This window comes from Lissotriton vulgaris, chromosome 10 (genome assembly GCF_964263255.1).
Source record: "Lissotriton vulgaris chromosome 10, aLisVul1.2, whole genome shotgun sequence".
In the NCBI taxonomy this organism is placed as follows: domain Eukaryota; kingdom Metazoa; phylum Chordata; class Amphibia; order Caudata; family Salamandridae; genus Lissotriton; species Lissotriton vulgaris.
The window spans coordinates 33,166,200-33,185,224 of NC_141698.1; the positions used below are offsets into that span (position 1 = coordinate 33,166,200).

At 50.4% G+C, this 19,025-nt stretch overlaps 1 protein-coding gene across 1 annotated transcript in view; it reads right to left on the reverse strand.

Annotated features, from left to right (window-relative positions):
- The window catches only part of LOC147684428 (caM kinase-like vesicle-associated protein), a 443,989-nt gene that overhangs the window by 107,833 nt on the left and 317,131 nt on the right, over window positions 1–19,025 (reverse strand). Inside the window, exon 2 of the mRNA XM_086940359.1 lies at window positions 16,612–16,719. Coding sequence (XP_086796485.1) covers window positions 16,612–16,706 — 95 coding nt within the window. The 5' untranslated portion in view covers window positions 16,707–16,719. The remainder of the gene's footprint in view (window positions 1–16,611; window positions 16,720–19,025) is intronic.

Here is a 19,025-nt window from a genome sequence, read left to right on the forward strand (position 1 = left end):
GTGCTGAACTGCTATCTCTGTAGCAGTCTATGGAGAGGCTGTCCAAAGTGCTGAACTGCCATCTCTATAGCAGTCTACGGAGAGGCTGTCCAAAGTGCTGAACTGCTATCTCTGTAGCAGTCTATGGAGAGGCTGTCGAAAGTGCTGAACTGCCATCTCTATAGCAGTCTATGGAGACGCTGTTCAAAGTGCTGAACTGCCATCTCTGTAGCAGTCCATGGAGACGCTGTCCAAAGTGCTTTACTGCTATCTATATAGAAGTCTATGGAGCAGCTGTTCAAAGTGCTGAACTGCCATCTCTATAGCAGTCTATGGAGACGCTGTTCAAAGTGCTGAACTGCCATCTCTATAGCAGTCTATGGAGATGCTGTCCAAAGTGCTGAACTGCTATCTCTGTAGCAGTCTATGGAGACGCTGTCCAAAGTGCTGAACTGCTATCTATATAGAAGTCTATGGAGCAGCTGTTCAAAGTGCTGAACTGCCATCTCTATAGCAGTCTATGGAGACGCTGTTCAAAGTGCTGAACTGCCATCTCTATAGCAGTCTATGGAGACGCTGTCCAAAGTGCTGAACTGCTATCTCTGTAGCAATCTATGGAGAGGCTGTCCAAAGTGCTGAACTGCTATCTCTGTAGCAGTCTATGGAGAGGCTGTCCAAAGTGCTGAACTGCTATCTCTGTAGCAGTCCATGGAGACGCTGTCCAAAGTGCTGAAATGCCATCTCTATAGCAGTCTATGGAGACGCTGTCCAAAGTGCTGAACTGCTATCTCAGTAGCAGTCTATGGAGAGGCTGTCCAAAGTGCTGAACTGCTATCTCTGTAGCAGTCTATGGAGAGGCTGTCCAAAGTGCTGAACTGCTATCTCTGTAGCAGTCTATGGAGAGGCTGTCCAAAGTGCTGAACTGCTATCTCTGTAGCAGTCCATGGAGACGCTGTCCAAAGTGCTGAAATGCCATCTCTATAGCAGTCTATGGAGACGCTGTCCAAAGTGCTGAACTGCTATCTCTGTAGCAGTCTATGGAGAGGCTGTCCAAAGTGCTGAACTGCTATCTCTGTAGCAATCTATGGAGAGGCTGTCCAAAGTGCTGAACTGCTATCTCTGTAGCAGTCTATGGAGAGGCTGTCCAAAGTGCTGAACTGCTATCTCTGTAGCAGTCCATGGAGACGCTGTCCAAAGTGCTGAAATGCCATCTCTATAGCAGTCTATGGAGACGCTGTCCAAAGTGCTGAACTGCTATCTCTGTAGCAGTCTATGGAGAGGCTGCCCAAAGTGTTGAATTGCTATATCTAAAGCAGTCTGTAAAGACGCTGTCCCAAGTGCTGAGCGGCTCTCTCCGTAGGTTTTATGGAGACTCTGTCCAGGGTGCTGAACTGCTATCTCAATAGCAGTCTATGGAGACGCTGTCCAAAGTGCTGAACTGCTATCTCAATGGCAGTCCACGGAGATGCTGTCCAAAGCGCCGCGCAGCTCTCCCTCTAGCAGTCCACGGAGACGCTGTCCGAGGTGCTGAGTGGGTTTGTCCGTCAAAGTGCTGAGCCGTTCGCTCCAGAGCTGTCAGTGACGCTGCTGCTCTTGGCACTGAACATTTCTCCCTATGACAGCCTAAAAATACGATGGCTGGAGTGCTTGAACCTGCCTGGCCCCTGGTAATTAATTACCCGGTGCACGTCTCGTAGCTATAACAGACCGGAACCGACCACTTTCCTCCCATCCTCCGAGTCGAGGCGAGCACAGACAGGACCCTGCATACTGAGGCCCGGCCGAGACACGGACGTCCCCGCCCGTGTGATTTGCTTTCACCCAGACTGCCCCATCCGCGGCTTCAACCAGTACCCGTAAACCGGGCCGGAATTATCACCGGTTCTTCGAAGAATGCGCTACGCTATTATCAACCCTGAAGAGTCACCGGTAATGACCTGTTGACGAAACACGTGTCGGACGGCGTTGTTTTCCTTTACGAATATCATCTCCATAAAACAACTTTCATTCAACTACTGGTGTCGACTTTCTTGGAATTACATTATTGTACCGAGACTGTATACACTATACGTGTGCCCAGGACTTGTTGTATGCTTGCAGTGTTAGGGGCTTTTGCCCATAACTCACACAGGAGTTTAGGGTCTTCCCCTGCCCTGGCTGCACCGTGAGCACTTGCTCTTCATACTTCCACCTCATTCCACCCATTCACCTGCCTGAGCGCCTCTCCTGCCCCTTCATGAATCCTTAGCAGAGCTTACACATTCACACCGGTCTTGGCTCTGTCCTTGTGGTCCAGACCAAAATTCCAGGCATGAGGTGGCACACAAGAAGGACCTGTCCCTGACGGCCTCGCTGCTCCTCCTTTAGCACCAGGGCAGGGCGCCCACCCCTGAGTACACCACTCCTACACTAGGAGAATACATTAGCAAAAAAGGAGGTGGGTGGAACTCTAAAACAATCTCAGCCTCTGGTAAGTACTTCGGGCCTGTGGGTACTTTCACAGATGCCCAAGGGCTCTCAGTGATTACTGGACTCAACTGTGATAATGAGACTCGTTTAGCCCCCCCTGTTCTGGGTCTTCCCTTACTGCTGGACCTACAACTGAAAATCAAGTGCCCCCCTATAGCACCTGACGCTCAGGGCTGCTAAACATAATGATGCAATGCCTACTCAGGGTGATGGTGTGGGGTAGAAGCTGAGAAATCAAGTATGCAGACAGCTGCAATCAATACTTCATTGTCCATCCAGTGCTTTCCTTGAGGATGGCAAGTATGTTATTGACAGCACAAAGCAAATTGATACTATACATGAGATGCAAAGTCCAAACTCAATTAGCACATTTATCATGGAGAGTAATAGTTGCTTCGAGGCTACCCCCAGGTTCTTATATGTGACATCACAAGATCAGGGTGAAAACACAAAAGGTTTGCCAAGGGCTTGTGATTTTATTTATTTATTTATTTATTTATTTTGAAAGTTTTATATAGCGCGAACAAGATCTTTACAGATAACAGAGCACTTTACATAGGCAAGGGTGGGTGGGTACCAGAGGGAGCATAAAATACAGATAGGAGGGAGTAAAAACAATCGGGTAGGGTCGGTAATACAGGTAAAACAACTGTGCAAATGGGTCAGGCACGATTACAGATCGACGCAGAGTCCTAAGAGATCACGAGTGGCAGTTCAGGTGTATTTAGCCATGAGGATAACTTTAACTTCTTTCCATGCTCATGACGAGCTCAGCTCGTCATGATGCACGGTTGAGCTGTGCTGATGACGAGCTGAGCTCGTCATGATTAGTAAGAATGATGAAAAGTCAGCATACAAGGGGAAAACACCTAGCAGCCAAGGTGTTAAAAAGAAAAGTGGAGGGGATGAGCCTGGTTTCAGGAGGGAGTGAGTTCCAGATCCTAGGCGCCATTCCTGAGAAGGAGCGTTTGTAAGTTCTTTCCTTCCGGAATCTTTGAGGTTTCATCAGAAGATTGTTTGTGCTTCTGGTGGATCTCGAGCCGCCTGAGATTGTCAGTTTCTGAGTGAGGTAGCCAGGTGAGTTCAGGTGGATAGCCCTGTGTGTCATGCAGGCAATTTTCAGATGAATTCTGGCTTCAAAAGGCAGCCAGTTCAGGGATTTGAAGTCAGGGGAGATATGTGAATGTTTTTTTGATCCAGTGATGAGTCTCGCTGCCGCGTTTAGTAAGGCTCTCAGGGGTGCAGTTGTAGTTAGGGGGAGCCGCAGAGGGCGATGCTGCCGTAGTCTATGCGAGGGATGATTAGCGCTTGTACTGCAGTTTGGAAGTCTTCGGCTGGGAGGAAGGGTTTAAGTTTCCTCAAGGTATTTATTTGGAAGTTTGCTCCCTTAGTTGCCTTGCTGATATGCTGTTGCATGTTGAGATTGGCGTCCAGTGTTATGCCTAGAGATTTTGCCGAGTCCACGATGGTCGGTTGGACATTGAGTGCAGTTAGGTGTTTAAGCCAAGTTTGAGTGGTGGAGATTTTCGCGGGAGGTGAGATCAGAAGGAACTCAGTTTTCATAGCATTGAGTTTTAGGTGGTTATCGGCCAGCCAGGATTGGGTGCTTCTGATCGTTGAGTTCAGACGCATGATGTCTTTGGGAGATTGTATTTTGAGATACAGTTGAGTGTCATCGGCGTACATGTGGAAGTGTACATTGGATGCTTGTAGCAAGGTGGTGAGAGGTTCCATAACTAAGTTGAACAAAGTAGGGGATAGGAAGGATCCTTGAGGGACACCTAACGATACAGGTACTGGGGAGGACATCAAGTTGTTGCTCTTGAATTTCTGAGACCTGTTGTGAAGAAATGAGGTGAACCACTGAAGAACAGTCCCAGAAAGACCCATTCTTGCTTTTTAATAGTTCGAGTAAGTTCTCATGTTTCACAGTGTCGAATGCTGAAGAGAGATCAAGAAGGATAAGGAGACAGGAATCATTGTGATCTAAGATTTGGAGGGCGTCGTCAATTATGTGAGTCATAGCCGTTTCGGTACTGTGCCCTGCTCGGAAGCCTGATTGATGAGGGTTGAGGAGATCAAACTGTTCTATGTGCTTTGTCAATTGTAGTTGAACGCATTTTCCCAACAGTTTGGCGAGAGTGGGAATGTTGGTGACAGGACGGTAGTTGTTTAGATCAGTGGGGTCTACTGTTGGTTTGTACACTCTGCGTTTCCTCTCCCTACAGCTGTAGATAAAATGATAATATAGTTTCCTTGATCTATTTCAAGGTTCTCATGTTTCCTGCAACCTGGGTTTATTTATGTATTTATTTATTTATTTATAAAGTTTTATATAGCACGAACAAGATCCCGAAGGATATCAGAGAGCTTTAGAATAGGTTGGAGGTTCAGTGTGCCGGTATCTCCTCTGTTGGGTTGCCAGCTGGGGCACTACACCCAGGAGTGTGGACTTGCACACCCCTTCTTGGAGTGTCAACAATTGACTCAGCCCCAGCCCGTCTGTCTCTCGTGGAGTGGATGTGTGCAGGCGTGGACCTCAGTTTAGGGAGAGGTTGTGCTGTACGGATGCAGGTAAGTGAGACCTCACCCACTCATGCCAGCCAGGATGAGAGAAATTCAGAGAGATGTGATGCATGTGAGTAAAAATGCCAAATTAGGTTATGTCTTTCCTATGTGCCAAGCCATCTGCGGCAATGGGCCTTTTGGGGACGGAAATGACTGGTTACCATCAGGATTTTCTCTTGTGCCAAATTCTCACTGGTACCATTTGAATCTATTCTTTCATAATTAATGCTCTTGGTTTTATGGGATTTATGTTTTTTAACATTCCCGTCTGTATTTATCCATAATTGTTTTTTTGCCATCTTATCAGTATTTATCTGTATTTATTTTGTGTTTTGTAAATAAATTCAGTTAAAAAATTGTATATTTCCGCATTCATTTAACTGATAAATGAACACTCACAATCTTTGATGTCTGTCTTCTTTTATCAAATTAAGCAGCCAAATATAACATAACAATACACCTGCAGGTAAATATTACCATTATTATACAGATATATGTTGATATATTGACATAAGACTGTATTTAATAAAATGTAATCCTGTTTTTTTTAACTTTCTATAATGTCTATCTATTCAGATGTTGGCCTGGAATTCTTGAAGGAAGAGCCACTTAAAGCCCACTTTTCTGTATGTTTCTGCTTCTAAAAATAAATGCAGTCAGAAAACACAATATTTTCTGTCTGTATTTGTCTGTCCAAATGAGTTAGGATGGAATACTGGGAGCCTTATTCATAATTCATCTTGACATATCTGATCACCTTAGGTCACTCTCTGTGCAGATCTAGTTCCCTCACCGTGATGCATGCACAATGTTGGGAAGCAAATCGTCTGCTCTGGGGCGTCCTGCAGGCCTCCCATCATAGCCAAGCAGTGCAGCTCTTTTCCTGGGTGACAATGGGCCAATATTTTGTTACTGTACAGCTCTTCCAAGCCCAATTCTTCCAGGAAGTCTTTCTTTTGTTTGGGGATATCTCCAGTAGTCCTCTCCAGCAGCCTTCAGGGTGATTCAAGGAAGTTTCTCCTAGCAGGATGCAAAACTTCCAGGTTCCTGGTCCCAAACCTGGCAAAGGGGAGCTGGCAGTCAGTGACCTCAAAATAAGAGCTCAGATATGTTTCTCTATCTCCACTGGTATGTGAGTCCTGCCACACTGGCTGATGAGAAATTTTAAGTATGAGCTCAGGGATGCCCTGGGCTACCAAAGGCACAACTTTGAGGGGCCAAATGGCCTCACCAGGTTAATCAAACCGTAAACTTTTTTATGTTCAAATTTAAACCAGTGGTTTATTTCCATTATATATTTTCATCATAAGACTGACAATGATGTTTTAACTCAATATTCATACATCTACATGCAGTCTGTGTTTATACATGTGTTGAAAATTTCAAAAACTTATTGACTGTAAACATAAACATTCTGATTATCAAATATATGTTTAGGACACATATATTCCAAATCCAAACATAGTTTCCCAATGCATTTCGGGTTCATGCAGAACCCTTCGTCAGGGGAAGTATCAAAAACAAATCCATAAGTGATGTAGTAACAATATTTTCAAAAACACTTTCGGGGTCACTGTGTTCTGAGGTACAACGTTGCAGGACCTACGAGGCAACAATGATACACATTTTGTGAACACATGTCATACATATATTTAAGATGTACATGCAGGCATAAGGGGAAACGAGACTGGGGAGTAACGCTGAACCAGTGCTCACCCAAAGGATAAAAGAAACCAAAGAATAATACAATTAGAGAAAAAAGTACCCAAGGCTCAAAGGTGGAAATCCTCTGGATGATCCAAGAGAAAACGAGATGTGCGTATCTGTTACCAATGTGTGTATGTGACATGCGATACGCAAGATGGTTACCCTGTGGTGGTGAATGAATCTCATTAGCTTTGACTGAGGTATCTCAATCATTGAGGGTAAGTCCGGTAATTTAACACCTTGGTTATGGTGTTACTTTAAGATGCAGACGTTGTATTACTTATGCTCTCATCGTCATTGCAGAACGTTTATGGTTTTGTTTTAGATCTGCTTCGACTCATTTCAGAACAGACTCTTCTACCGAGTTCCCCATAGGGGACCCGGATTGGTGAGACCATTTACCTTTAGTCTAGCTTTTCTCTATGGGAGCACAGACGCTTTGGTAATGTGGGGCCCTTTGGTCCACATGTCTTTACTCACCTGCTAATGAGATTCATTCACCACCACAGGGTAACCATCTTGCGTATCGCATGTCACATACACACATTGGTAACAGATACGCACATCTCGTTTTCTCTTGGATCATCCAGAGGATTTCCACCTTTGAGCCTTGGGTACTTTTTTCTCTAATTGTATTATTCTTTGGTTTCTTTTATCCTTTGGGTGAGCACTGGTTCAGCGTTACTCCCCAGTCTCGTTTCCCCTTATGCCTGCATGTACATCTTAAATATATGTATGACATGTGTTCGCAAAATGTGTATCATTGTTGCCTCGTAGGTCCTGCAACGTTGTACCTCAGAACACAGTGACCCCGAAAGTGTTTTTGAAAATATTGTTACTACATCACTTATGGATTTGTTTTTGATACTTCCCCTGACGAAGGGTTCTGCATGAACCCGAAATGCATTGGGAAACTATGTTTGGATTTGGAATATATGTGTCCTAAACATATATTTGATAATCAGAATGTTTATGTTTACAGTCAATACGTTTTTGAAATTTTCAACACATGTATAAACACAGACTGCATGTAGATGTATGAATATTGAGTTAAAACATCATTGTCAGTCTTATGATGAAAATATATAATGGAAATAAACCACTGGTTTAAATTTGAACATAAAAAAGTTTACGGTTTGATTAACCTGGTGAGGCCATTTGGCCCCTCAAAGTTGTGCCTTTGGTAGCCCAGAGCATCCCTGAGCTCATACTTGGTATTTATTCCACTGGGGGGGGGGGGGGGGGCGGGGCACGCTCCCTCTCAACCATCGAGCACACTAAACATTATTAGCACAGATTAAAACTTACACAGGTTCACAGAAACACAGGTGTGCTATTCCACCACTTTTCTGATGATGGGAAATTCTGGCACAATGACGGGATTTCTGCTCCATACTCATCCTCAGTTTGCTGATAGAAATTAGGAATTCAACAGGTACAGGTCAGGAACTGGGTTCAGCTGGCTCCTGGCTCTCTGTGTGTTGGGGGCGAATGTTTGCAGTGTTCAGAATTCTATCCATCATTTGTTCCTTTTGCTTTTGTCGGCCTAAGTGGGAAGGGTATGCCCAGACGTGGGTCCCGTGTTCACTGCGCCACTGGTTTAAAGCTAGTCTGTCTGATGAGGGGTGATGCCCCAACACCGGTCCCAGAATGCTTGTTTCCAGTCCAGGGAGGCCATTGCTTGGCAGTTCGGTCTGGACAGTTCCCATGGGGCACAGGGTCAAGACTGGTTTGCATAGGGCTGGGTCCAAACTGTAGTGGCGCCGTGTGAAAAAGATCAATGGATTAAACCCAGATCCTTGTGATTGGGGGTGTATGTTTGCACAGTTCAGCATTCCATCATCATTTGTTCTTTTTGCTTTTGTCAACTTAAGTGGGAAGGGAATGCCCAGACGTGGGTCCCATGCTCACTGCACCATTGCCTAGCTGATGAGGGGTGATGGCCCAAAACCAGTCCCATAATGCTACTTTCCGGTGCTGAGAGTACCTGACTTGGCAGTTCAGGCTGGACTGTTCCTATGAGGAACAGGGCCAAGACTGATTTGCATATGGCTGGGTCCAAACTAGGGTGGCACGGTGATCAAAAGAACGATGGATGAAAACCAGATGCTTGTGACTGGCGCTGAATGTTTGCATTGTTCAGCATTCCATCCATCATTTGTTCCTTTTGCTTTTGATGAGAAATTCTGGCACACTGACTAGGGGTTTCTGCTCCATACTCATCCTCAGTTTGCAGGTAAAGCTCAGGGACTGGTTTCAGGTGGTTTCCTGGCTTTCTGTGTGTTGCTCTCAGACTGGTCAAGCCATATTTTTGCCATCTTATGTTAGGGAAAAAGAGGACTGAGACTGGGAGTTTCCTATCTGGGATACTCAAAACAAAGGCACAAAAGAGGAGGAGGTTTCCCCCTGAGCACCCTGTGAGAACTCACAACCTGTTGCAGACAAACCTCTGTGGACAAATGGAACAGGAAGGAGGGAAGGCCTATCCATAGACTTCAAAAAAGGCTCTCTGTCTCCCACAGTAGACATGCTTGAGTTTGACCCACAGGACCCCTATGGCAGAGTCCTGCAATTAACACTGCTGTCTGGCAGGGTCCTTCCAACCTCCATCTTGTGTATCACTGCCAGATCATATTCAGGAGAACACAGAACAGACAGGGACTAATGGGCCTCAGATGTGGCTGGGGGTGTTTGCAGCCGGTGTCCTAGGGTCTGGCCTACTGTGGGTCTGCATACTGGTCCTCATAGAACCCTTCCTGCACTTGATACTGAAGATAGAAAGAACAAGCAGTCAGAGACTTCTCAGGGAAGTGGTTGGGGGGTGGGGGCTCAGAATTCAAAAAGACACAATAAGGGACTATCCAGCCAGTGCTTTACTTTTATGAAAAAATAAAAGTACCTTAATCACCCCACACCTCAATACGATACATAAGGAATAGACAGCATGACAGGAAATGTAGTCTGTGGATACTACACAGAGAAACAGAAGCTTTAGATTCAAGCACAACTAGAAGCTCACTGTGGCGCAACGTAGCAGCTTGCATGAGTTCTGTGACCCGTAAGCCAGTTCCTGTACTCTGACAAGGCAGTTCTGCGCATGCGCAGTTTTCACAAAGAAGTCGCGATGGAGGAAGAGGGCAGCCTGGGGACACCACAGAGAAGGTAAGGACTTTTCATAGTCTTTAAATCGCTTTTTTACACTTACACATAATTGTTAATAGTGCGGGTGGGAGGCAGGGGGGATGCCAACTCTGCTCCGCCACGAGTGTGCAGAGTTTTGCCTACTCCACCTACTTCGCAGAGCGCAGAGCAGGCAAAACTCTGCACACTCCGTGGGTGGAGCGGAGTTCTCTGCCCACGGGTACTTAGGGCACAATTGGGTCAAATCTGGGAGTCAAGTCTGTTTGTCCTGGATTGTTTTTATCTCTGAACTCACTGGACCCGATTCACAGAACTAACTTAAGATAACATCCTAAACTTACTACTTTTGGTATTCACAGAAGTTAGGATTTTGTCTTAAGACAAACTTAAGACAGACTTAAGACAAAATCCTAGCTTAAGTCTGTCTTAAGTTTGTCTTAAGACAAACTTAAGACAAAATCCTAACTTCTGTGAATACCAAAAGTAGTAAGTTTAGGATTTTGTCTTAAGTTAGTTCTGTGAATCGGGCCCATAGACAGGCCTTTTGCTTGGACATGCAAATGGGGCAGAAGTCGCTTCTTCTCCCCTGCAGGTCTTAGGGAGACCCCAACTCTCCAGTACAATGTGCAAACTTGAGATGATGTCACTCATCTCCAGAAAACTGGCAAACAGAGATATCAGTCCTGAATCACAGCGGCTGTCTGAGTACTCTGTGGAATACCCCATGCCTTAGTCAGTGAAGAGGAGGGGAACAGGAATGAAATGGGAGGTTTGGGTCCCACTTTTATATATACATTTCAGATGGGGGAAGTGGATTCACTGTAAAAGGGCCACAAACTGGTTTGCTGTGGTTCCCTTTCACATATTATTTTCTGGTTGCACTGCAGACACTGTCTTTGTGGAAGGTGATGGTTCTCCAGGTAAGCAGTGCCCATATCATAAGCACATAAGCGCGAAGCACCGCGCCCAGCTGTCATCGGCCTTCCTGAATGGGCCACTGAACTGGAAGACAAAAAAACAGGCCCTGCACAGAATGTTCTCTCCCTCTAACCACTGAATCTGCTGGTCCATCCTCAAATCCCTATGTTGAAATGAAATGGAAGTGCTCAGGAAGGCCTAATTAACAATCTCCTGTTTATATGTGTATAGCAGAATTTCTAAAGGCAGCCCTTTCTCCATTCCTCCATGCTTCAGTGTTTAGGGCTGCACCCTCCAGCTAAGGACAGCAGACGATACACTTCTACTGTCTGGGAAGGCGGTGACCCTACCTCCTTCTTGTACTATGTAAAACCAAGGCCAACCCAAAGTGGGTCCCATTGGCTGCACACACACTTGCAAAGAACTTAAGAGCCCTGTTATCATTCCCCATACATACACGTGCACTCAATGTACATGCAGGGATGTCAGCACGCAGTATGGATGTGACGCATAAGCCAAACTTTACACAAGCAGGCCTTTAGACATTTGAACAGGTAAATAGGCCTGCCCAATACTGCGGACTCAAAGTCAGTGTGCTGCCACCACAGCTCACAGTTCATGTCCCACGTGACCCAGTCGGTGGACTTGTGCCCACTGGAGAGTACGCTTGGCATGCTTCCAACCCTGACCTCAGAGTCTGGTCCTGGGTCTCGTGGGTAATGCCAGGCCTAGGTCACAGTGCATATGGAGTATTGCATGTGTGCTGGAGCCAGAAGAATATCAGGATACCAGTTTCACATACAGTCGGGGCAGGATTGGATGTCAGTTCACCATGCAGGTAGGCCTGGGTGTGAAACTCCGCTCCGCTCACAGAGTTTCGCGTTTTTCCAACTCCGCATAGCATGCGGAGTTCCAAAAAACTCCGCCCCTCGTAGAGCGGAGTTTTTTCCTTGCTCAAGCTCGCCAATGTTAAGTTGTCGAGCACGAGAGAGGAAAATCTTACTCCAGACCACCTCCCGGCGAGATTTCTCAACACGGGCGGTCTCGGATGGTCGCTCCCGCTCGTGTTGAGAAACCTTCCGTTCGCGTTGAGGAAGTGGCCGCTCGATTAGAACATCTTCTCGAGCAGCAGAAAGAAGCAGCACCCTCTTACGCTGTGCATGGAGCCGTGTGCACTAATTTTCCAGCATGGAACAAACACCTGCTGCTAAAAATCTGTGCGAACGGTGTGACCCAATGCACTCAGCCGCTGGCGGAACTGCGCGTAGCGCCGCAGAGTTTTCTGGTCACTTCGCGGAGTTCCGCTAACTCCACTCAGGCCTAGATGCAGGTGACACTCCTGCCCCAACATCTTTCCACACTCAGGACATATAACAGAGCACACACGCTCCATGCTCATCCTGCTACACATACATAGTGCAAACATACACACTGCATCCATGTCCCACATGGATGGAGTCAAACACCTGGTTGTTTGGGAGTGAAAGACATTTTTAAATGGGAGAGGCCAGAAGGTACCTCTCCTCGCAGGTAACAGATTAAAAAGGCCGGCCCTGTGGTCCCTGTGAGCTGACGTCACTCATACTCAGTACAGGAGGGGTGTCCACGCTGGGCCCCTGCAGACACGAGATCCTTACTCTGGAATTCACTCCACTTCCAAGCAGATGCTCAGTGTGTCTGTGATGGTCATTAGGCCGAAAAGTCAAACATATGCAGACTTGCTGTGTATGAGCTCAGGGCAGCGGGTGCAAGCTCTCCAGCTCTCCCGCGTCATGCGAGGACATTTCCACCTCAAGAGGGCCACATTCTATTCCATCGTTTTGTAGCAGATCGGTGTCATCAGAAACGGGGATCACCAGTATGCACCTCGTTTTCCCTGGCACCGCTACAACCAGCTCTGGTTCTGCCCTTCAGATGATGCTGGTCCACCCCATCTCCACCACCCCTCCCCCATCGACCTCTACCCTCCACCAGCTCTGCCCCTGAGTAACACTGCCCTCTCCCCGCCATATATACCCTTCCTCTCCTCCACCTCCAGCAGACAGACACTGCTCTGCCTGCTTCCCTCCTCGTGTACACCTGTCCTGCCCGGCTCTGTTCCTCACATCATGATGTGCATTCCTCACAGGGCACAATCTGCCCTCCCTCATGACCTGAGCCCCAGGGCACAGGCTGACCCCCCCCACCCCCAAACACACGCACACCTCTGCAGCTAAGATGCAGCCACGGCACCCATCCCCTCCCCCATTTACCGGAGGATGCCCTCTCTCGCCCCACCTTACCGCCCTCCAACCCCTGACCCCTCAGGTGAGGACGACCCCAGCTTCTCATGCAAGCCCAGCCCTCCCTGTCAGAGGGTGCCGTCTCTCACCCCACCTTACCGCGTCTGCCCTCCGTATCTTGACCCTTCAGGCGAGGACGTCCCCAGCTTCCCATGCACGCCCGGCCCTCCCTATCCCCTGCCTGTCGGAGGAGGCCCTCCCCCCGCCCATTCACACCTACAGCCTGCCGTCCCATCTCGTGCTGGTCTGGGATGTCTGAAGAGGTGGTAGGGTGACCAGAATTTTAAAGCCAAAAACTGGGACATTTCACAAAAATAGAAGAAGGACTGCAATTTTAAGCGATGAGCGCTCCTCAGCAGAGAATTACAGAACAGGCAGTAAGAACATACATAAGATGCAATTTTTAAACCCACTAGCTTGCCGGTTAATTAAATTGTTTTCTTGAAACAACTGTTAACTATCCCTGCTTTGTAAAACATAAAAAACACCTCCCACCGTTTTCAGTCGACCCTCTCCAAAAACGGGGACATGAGCTACATTTCTTGAAATTTGCTGGGTTAGCTGGTTAAAAACAGGGTCCGTCCTGGCAAAACGGGGACGCCTGGTCACCCTACGCTGTGGGTGTCTCTCTCTGCCCATGCTCACCCTGCCCTCCTGATGTCTGAAGACGCTGTGGGTGTCTCTTTCTGCCCATGCTCACCCTGCCCTCCTGATGTCTGAGACGCTGTGGGTGTCGCTCTCTCCTCATGCTCACCCCTGCCCTCCTGATGTCTGAAGACGCTGTGGGTGTCTCTCTCTCCCCATGCTCACCCCTGCGTGTCTCTCTCTCCCCATGCTCACCCTGCCCTCCTGATGTCTGAAGCCACTGTGGGTGTCTCTCTCTCCCCATGCTCACCCTGCCCTCCTGATGTCTGAAGACGTTGTGGGTGTCACTCTCTCCCCTGCTCACCCTGCCCTCCTGATGTCTGAGACGCTGTGGGTGTCTCTTTCTGCCCATGCTCACCCTGCCCTCCTGATGTCTGAAGACGCTGTGGGTTTCGCTCTCTGCCCATGCTCACCCTGCCCTCCTGATGTCTGAAGACGCTGTGGGTGTCTCTCTCTCCCCATGCTCACCCTGCCCTCCTGATGTCTGAAGCCACTGTGGGTGTCACTCTCTCCCCATGCTCACCCCTGCCCTCCTGATGTCTGAAGCCACTGTGGGTGTCTCTCTCTCCCCATGCTCACCCTGCCCTCCTGATGTCTGACTCTGAAGCCACTGTGGGTGTCTCTCTCTCCCATGCTCACCCTGCCCTCCTGATGTCTGAAGCCACTGTGGGTGTCTCTCTCTCCCCATGCTCACCCTGCCCTCCTGATGTCTGAAGACGTTGTGGGTGTCACTCTCTCCCCTGCTCACCCTGCCCTCCTGATGTCTGAGACGCTGTGGGTGTCTCTTTCTGCCCATGCTCACCCTGCCCTCCTGATGTCTGAAGACGCTGTGGGTGTCTCTCTCTCCCCATGCTCACCCTGCCCTCCTGATGTCTGAAGCCACTGTGGGTGTCTCTCTCTCCCCATACTCACCCTGCCCTCCTGATGTCTGAGACGCTGTGGGTATCGCTCTCTGCCCATGCTCACCCTGCCCTCCTGATGTCTGAAGCCACTGTGGGTGTCTCTCTCTCCCCATACTCACCCTGCCCTCCTGATGTCTGAGACGCTGTGGGTATCGCTCTCTGCCCATGCTCACCCCTGCGTGTCTCTCTCTCCCCATGCTCACCCCTGCCCTCCTGATGTCTGAGACGCTGTGGGTATCGCTCTCTGCCCATGCTCACCCCTGCGTGTCTCTCTCTCCCCATGCTCACCCCTGCCCTCCTGATGTCTGAGACGCTGTGGGTGTCACTCTCTGCCCATGCTCACCCTGCCCTCCTGATGTCTGAAGCCACTGTGGGTGTCTCTCTCTCCCCATGCTCACCCCTGCCCTCCTGATGTCTGAAGACACTGTGGGTGTCACTCTCTCCCCATGCTCACCCCTGCCCTCCTGATGTCTGAGACGCTGTGGGTGTCGCTCTCTCCCCATGCTCACCCCTGCGTGTCTCTCTCTCCCCATGCTCACCCCTGCCCTCCTGATGTCTGAGACGCTGTGGGTGTCACTCTCTGCCCATGCTCACCCTGCCCTCCTGATGTCTGAGACGCTGTGGGTATCTCTCTCTCCCCATGCTCACCCCTGCCCTCCTGATGTCTGAAGACACTGTGGGTGTCACTCTCTCCCCATGCTCACCCCTGCCCTCCTGATGTCTGAAGACACTGTGGGTGTCGCTCTCTCCCCATGCTCACCCTGCCCTCCTGATGTCTGACTCTGAAGCCGCTGTGGGTGTCGCTCTCTGCCCATGCTCACCCTGCCCTCCTGATGTCTGAGACGCTGTGGGTGTCTCTCTCTCCCCATGCTCACCCCTGCCCTCCTGATGTCTGTATCCGCTGTGGGTGTCTCTCTCTCCCCCTGCTCACCCCTGCGTGTCTCTCTCTCCCCATGCTCACCCCTGCCCTCCTGATGTCTGAGAGACTGTGGGTGTCTCTCTCTGCCCATGCTCACCCTGCCCTCTGATGTCTGAGACGCTGTGGGTGTCTCTCTCCCCCCATGCTCACCCTGCCCTCCTGATGTCTGAAGACGCTGTGGGTGTCTCTCTCTCCCCATGCTCACCCCTGCCCTCCTGTTGTCTGAAGACACTGTGGGTGTCACTCTCTCCCCATGCTCACCCCTGCCCTCCTGATGTCTGAAGCCACTGTGGGTGTCTCTCTCTCCCCATGCTCACCCTGCCCTCCTGATGTCTGAAGCCACTGTGGGTGTCTCTCTCTCCCCATGCTCACCCTGCCCTCCTGATGTCTTAAGCCGCTGTGGGTGTCTCTCTCTCCCCATGCTCACCCTGCCCTCCTGATGTCTTAAGCCGCTGTGGGTGTCTCTCTCTCCCATGCTCACCCTGCCCTCCTGATGTCTGAAGCCACTGTGGGTGTCTCTCTCTCCCCATGCTCACCCTGCCCTCCTGATGTCTGAAGACGCTGTGGGTGTCTCTCTCTGCCCATGCTCACCCTGCCCTCCTGATGTCTGAAGACGCTGTGGGTGTCTCTCTCTGCCCATGCTCACCCTGCCCTCCTGATGTCTGAGACGCTGTGGGTGTCTCTCTCTGCCCATGCTCACCCCTGCCCTCCTGATGTCTGAGACGCTGTGGGTGTCTCTCTCTCCCATGCTCACCCTGCCCTCCTGATGTCTGAGACGCTGTGGGTGTCTCTCTCCCCCCATGCTCACCCTGCCCTCCTGATGTCTTAAGCCGCTGTGGGTGTCTCTCTCTCCCCATGCTCACCCCTGCCCTCCTGATGTCTGAGACGCTGTGGGTGTCTCTCTCCCCCCATGCTCACCCTGCCCTCCTGATGTCTGTATCCGCTGTGGGTGTCTCTCTCTCCCCATGCTCACCCTGCCCTCCTGATGTCTTAAGCCGCTGTGGGTGTCACTCTCTGCCCATGCTCACCCCTGCCCTCCCCATGCTCAGCCCTGAGACGGGTCCTCCGCCCCCTCACTTACGCTCGCAGCAGCTGTCCGATCTCGTACTTGTCGGTGATGTCTGAGACGCTGTTGTAGCTCTTGTCTTCCCGGACGCCGATGCAGCCAAAAGGCATGGCAGCTGCTCTCCTGGAGAGAGAGAGAGAGAGAGAGAGAGAGGCCGGGTTACACGTGGAGCTCGAGACAGGACCAGCGGGCCCTGTGGGGGCCGCGGCAGACTCAGCGTTCACACAGGGTCGGTCGGGGATGGAGAACATTAAACACAGGGGCACGGCTTAGGCCCCGGGAGCTGTGCAGGGGCAGTGGAACCTCCACAAGAGCCTTGGTGCCTGCATACCTGCACACGTGGCTTGGTGCCTGCATACCTGCACAAGAGCCTTGGTGCCTGCATACCTGCACAGGCGCCTTGGTGCCTGCATGCCTGCACAAGAGCCTTGGTGCCTGCATACCTGCACAAGAGCCTTGGTGCCTACATACCTGCACAAGAGTCTTGGTGCCTGCATGCCTGCACAAGAGCCTTGGTGCCTGCATACCTGCACAGGCGCCTTGGTGCCTGCATACCTTCACACGTGCCTTGGTGCCTGCATACCTGCACAAGAGCCTTGGTGCTTGCATACCTGCACACGAGCCTTGGTGCCTGCATACCTGCACATGAGCCTTGGTGCCTGCATACCTGCACACGAGCCTTGGTGCCTGCATACCTGCACATGAGCCTTGGTGCCTGCATACCTGCACAGGCGCCTTGGTGCCTGCATACCTTCACACGTGCCTTGGTGCCTGCATACCTGCACAAGCGCCTTGGTGCCTGCATACCTTCACACGTGCCTTGGTGCCTGCATACCTGCACAAGAGCCTTGGTGCTTGCATACCTGCACAAGAGCCTTGGTGCCTGCATGCCTGCATGCCTGCACAAGAGCCTTGGTGCCCACATACCTGCACAAGAGCCTTGGTGCCCACATACCTGCACAAGAGCCTTGGTGCCTGCATACCTGCACAAGAGCCTTGGTGCCTGCATACCTGCACAAGAGCCTTGGTGCCTGCATACCTGTGCAAGAGCCTTGGTGCCCGCATACCTGCACAAGCGCCTTGGTGTCTGCATACCTGCAGAAGAGTATTGGTGCCTGCATACCTGCACAAGTCTTGGTGCCTGCATACCTGCACAACAGTTTTGGTGCCTGCATACCAGCACATGAATCTTGGTGCCTGCATACCTGCACAAGAGTCTTGGTGCCTGTGTACCTGCACAAGAGCCTTGGTGCCTGCATGCTTGCACAACCACCTTGGTGCCTGCATATCTACACAAGTGCCTTGGTGCCCGCATACCTGCACAAGCGCCTTGGTGTCTGCATACCTGCAGAAGAGTATTGGTGCCTGCATACCTGCACAAGTCTTGGTGCCTGCATACCTGCACAAGAGTTTTGGTGCCTGCATACCAGCACATGAGTCTTGGTGTCTGCATACCTGCACATGAGCCTTGGTGCCTGTGTACCTGTACATGAGCCTTGGTGCCTGCATACCTGCACAAGAGCCTTGGTGTCTGCATACCTGCACAAGCGCCTTGGTGTCTGCATACCTGCAGAAGAGTATTGGTGCCTGCATACCTGCACAAGTCTTGGTGCCTGTATACCTGCACAACAGTTTTGGTGCCTGCATACCAGCACATGAGTCTTGGTGTCTGCATACCTGCACATGAGCCTTGGTGCCTGTGTACCTGTACATGAGCCTTGGTGCCTGCATACCTGCACAAGAGCCTTGGTGCCTGCATACCTGCACAAGAGCCTTGGTGCCTGCATACCTGCACAAGAGCCTTGGTGCCTGCATACCTGCACAAGAGTCTTGGAGCCTGCATACCTGCACACGTTCCTTAGTGCCCGCATACCTGCACAAGAGCCTTGGTGCCTGCATACCTGCACATGAGCCTTGGTGCCTGTGTACCTGTACATGAGCCTTGGTGCCTGCATACCTGCACAAGAGCCTTGGTGCCTGCATACCAGCACAAGAGCCTTGGTGCCTGCATACCTGTACAAGAGTCTTGGAGCCTGCATACCTGCACACGTTCCTTAGTGCCCGCATACCTGCACACGTTCCTTAGTGCCCGCATACCTGCACAAGAGCCTTGGTGCCTGCATACCTGCACAAGAGCCTTGGTGCCTGCATACCTGCACACGTGCCTTGGTGCCTGCATACCTGCACAAGAGCCTTAGTGCCCACACACCTGCACAAGCGCCTTGGTGCCTGCATACCTGCACACGTGCCTTGGTGCCTGCATACCTGCACATGAGCCTTGGTGCCTGCATACCCGCCGAAGAGCCTTAGTGCCCACACACCTGTTCAAGCGCCTTGGTGCCTGCATACCTGCACACGTGCCTTGGTGCCTGCATACCTGCACATGAGCCTTGGTGCTTGCATACCTGCACAAGAGCCTTGGCTCCTGC